Below are 3,187 nucleotides of genomic sequence, written 5' to 3'. Positions count from 1 at the left end.
TGTGTGTGTGTGTGTGTGTGTGTGTGTGTGTGTGTGTGTGTGTGTGTGCGTGCGTGCATGTGTGTGTGTGTGTGTGCGTGTGTATTGGTATGACTGAGAAAGAAGAACATGCTCAAAACCTTTTTCAGAGCCTCTGAAACAAACTGGTGGGAAAGGAAGGAAGAAACCATTGTTCATAAGTTATCTTGTTTGCAACAGAGTGGACTCCTTAAAGGCACCTAAGGCCATATGGAGAATCAAATTGAGCAACAAATTATTCATCCAATGATCTTAGGCCATGATGAAACACCACCTTCATGGCTATAGTCAAATACATTGACCCCAGTATTTAAATGGCACTTATAGTTTATAAAATTCAGAAGAATGAAAGGCAATTCAATCCAGGCATAATTTAAACTCAGACTGTAATGGGACGTAATAAAATACAGAGGATCTAGTAGACACAGAACATCAAGACAGTAAGCACTTACTTGAAAGCTTCTGACTTCAGCAGTTCAGTATAATACATGACTTTGGACTTGTGTGAAGAGAGTGGGAAGTCAAATGAAGGTTTAGCTGAATCAAAATGTTTCCACTGTAAGATATAACTGCCAGGTTGACCTGTTACTATGGATCCCTGAAAGAAAAGTATAACTATGACAGCAAACTATTTTCTATACAGCCAGTATGTAGAACCATCATTGTAAATATGTGAGATACAACAGACTGGAATAGATTACCAATGAAGCAGATCACAGATGCATGACAAGAGGTTTTGAAACAATTTCAAAGTAAAAGATGGGTAAAAACAATAGTATTTGCATATTTTAAATGGTTATCATGACCCTACTACAATGTGTAATATAATTTCATAGACTTCAGAAAGACTTGACAATGCATAGGAAGACCTGGAAAATCTTGTAGCCATATGGAATTCTTGAGAAGACTGTCACTCAAGAAGTCTGGTTTTATAACCATTTTAAATGTACTGTGATCATTAATGAAGACATTCTCTCAATGGCTCACAGTTGAATCTGATGTGTAACGTGACTGTATCCTCTCCTCCAAACTATTCCTAGTTATCATCATCTGTTTTATGTGTAAGGCCTTTGGATGTACCCAGTTCCAAAATGAATTGCCAGTAGACTGAGTCATGGAGTACTTATGGGCTCTCAACCATGTGTATGAGATAAAATATGTACCAGTAATATAATGTAGTTAATATATAGAAACAAGACACCCATAAAAATTGATTTTGTACCTAAGAAAAAATTAATAAATATTAAATTTGTACATGTGTTTTATAACGCAGGGTAAGAAGTTTGCTTCCCAACCACATGATTCCAGGTTCAGTCCCACTGTGTGGAACCTTGGGCAAGTATTTTCTACTATAGCCTCAGGCCAACCAAAGCCTTGTGAGTGGATTTGGTAGACTGAAAGAAGCCTATCCTATATATGTGTGTGTGTGTCTGTATTTGTCCCCGCCATCACCGCTTGACAACCAGTGTTGGTATGTTTACATCTCTGTAACTTAGCAGTCAACAAAATGATTGATAGAATAAGTGCTAGGTTTAAAAAATAAGTCATGGGGCTGATCTGTTCGACTAAAATCCTTCAAAGTGGTGCTCCAGCATGTTTGCAGTCAAATGACTGAAACAAATAAAAGAATATTCTAACAGTGCAAATAATATCACACTTACCTGTATACTATCACCATCACGACATATATGAGGGGGCTCAACAATGCTCAACTCAGCACCAACAGCCATTGATTTCTCAATGTACTGCACAGAACCAATACCTGCCGTTGCTCCTGTTACATGGTGAGTGTGAATGGGTTCATGTAACTGCTTCATACACCGGAACACAGTGAAAGTAATGTCACCTTTCAAGATATCAAAGTCCCATGTGATCACTGAGTTTTTCTGGGGTACTTGGATTAAAACCTGACAATAAATACAGTCAGAAAGTGTATTCATTATACTGAGAGTGACATTGAAATCATTATTAAACACAAATTTTCATATTCTAAATCCTAATTAGGATAAAACTATAAAAGTAATTATATAAGCAAAATAGAATGCCATATTATATAGATCCTATGATGATTGAAAAAAAAAAAACAAGAAAAGTTTAAAACAATCTTTTAAAAGGTACAGGGATTACCTCATGTGGATAATCTTTAACAACATGAGTTGTCTGATAGATACTATCTGTAGCAAAGGTTGGTTCATCAGGTGATTTATCAGCATCATCATCTTTCATGTATAGGGACTTAGGAACAACGCCACCATCTGGTATATGACACTGAAACACATCAAATAAGGTAGAAATTGAACAACCTTAAACAAACAAAAATTTGATGAAAGTGGTATAGAAAAGTTAAGATGCTAGTTCTGAAAGTTGAGAAGAGATTCACATCAGCTTTTATTCAGCTTCAGTTCTTCCTTGTTTATGGGATCACCTGCTGTAAAGAATATATAGTAATAAAGAAATTTGAAAAATTAAACTATACATTCCCTAACTTAATTTCTTAACATTAAAATAACATTATTCTGACATCAACTCTTTTGTATTAGCATAAACTCATAGCTTTCCTTTTATTTATTTTTTTACCACAAAGAATCTACCTTCTGAGAAATAGTCCACTCCTATCTAATTGAGCTAATTAAGCCTAACATGATTAACAACAGCTGGTTACAAGCCAAGGAATAACCTCTAGACAATGAGATTTACCATCTATTCTTAACATAAAATAAGTCCTAAAATATCAAAATTACCAAACATGGTTCAAATCCACAAAGTCTGCATTTGGTGTAAACTCAACCAAGAATTTTCTGAAATATTAAAATTAAGTGAATAGCTGCAAACTAGCAATAACATGCTCAAACAGCTATATCACATGCTTATGAGCTAAACATTCACAGCATCATAAACAACTAAATAGTGTATGAAGGAATTAAATAGTAGGATATCAAACATGCTAAAACAAGGCATATCCAGTATAATGTATCTTGGGGGGCTTGAAAATCAATGATCAATAATTGTAGTCATTATTCAAAATCAGGTACAAGAAACTGTCACCACTGAGTAAAAACAAAACAAATCAAGTGTGATTAACTAAATGATACTAAAATTCATGAGCCTTGAGTTACAGGATTGTAATAAACTAATAAATGAGATGATGGAGCAGACAGACAAAGTTATA

General features: G+C 34.7%; 1 protein-coding gene across 3 annotated transcripts in view; it reads right to left on the bottom strand.

Moving 5' to 3' along the window:
* LOC106869109 (SEC14-like protein 5) overlaps positions 1 to 3,187 on the bottom strand; it is a 109,627-nt gene that overhangs the window by 19,038 nt on the left and 87,402 nt on the right. For all 3 annotated transcript variants that reach the window (XM_014914649.2, XM_014914650.2, XM_014914651.2), the window contains 3 exons: positions 2,146 to 2,286; positions 1,680 to 1,925; positions 471 to 616 (listed from right to left, as the gene is read on the bottom strand). In XM_014914649.2, coding sequence (XP_014770135.1) covers positions 471 to 616; positions 1,680 to 1,925; positions 2,146 to 2,286 — 533 coding nt within the window. The remainder of the gene's footprint in view (positions 1 to 470; positions 617 to 1,679; positions 1,926 to 2,145; positions 2,287 to 3,187) is intronic.

This window comes from Octopus bimaculoides, chromosome 2, assembly GCF_001194135.2.
Source record: "Octopus bimaculoides isolate UCB-OBI-ISO-001 chromosome 2, ASM119413v2, whole genome shotgun sequence".
NCBI classification, from domain to species: domain Eukaryota; kingdom Metazoa; phylum Mollusca; class Cephalopoda; order Octopoda; family Octopodidae; genus Octopus; species Octopus bimaculoides.
The sequence above is the reverse complement of the archived record's forward strand: the minus strand, read 5'-3'. Positions and strand labels throughout refer to the sequence as shown.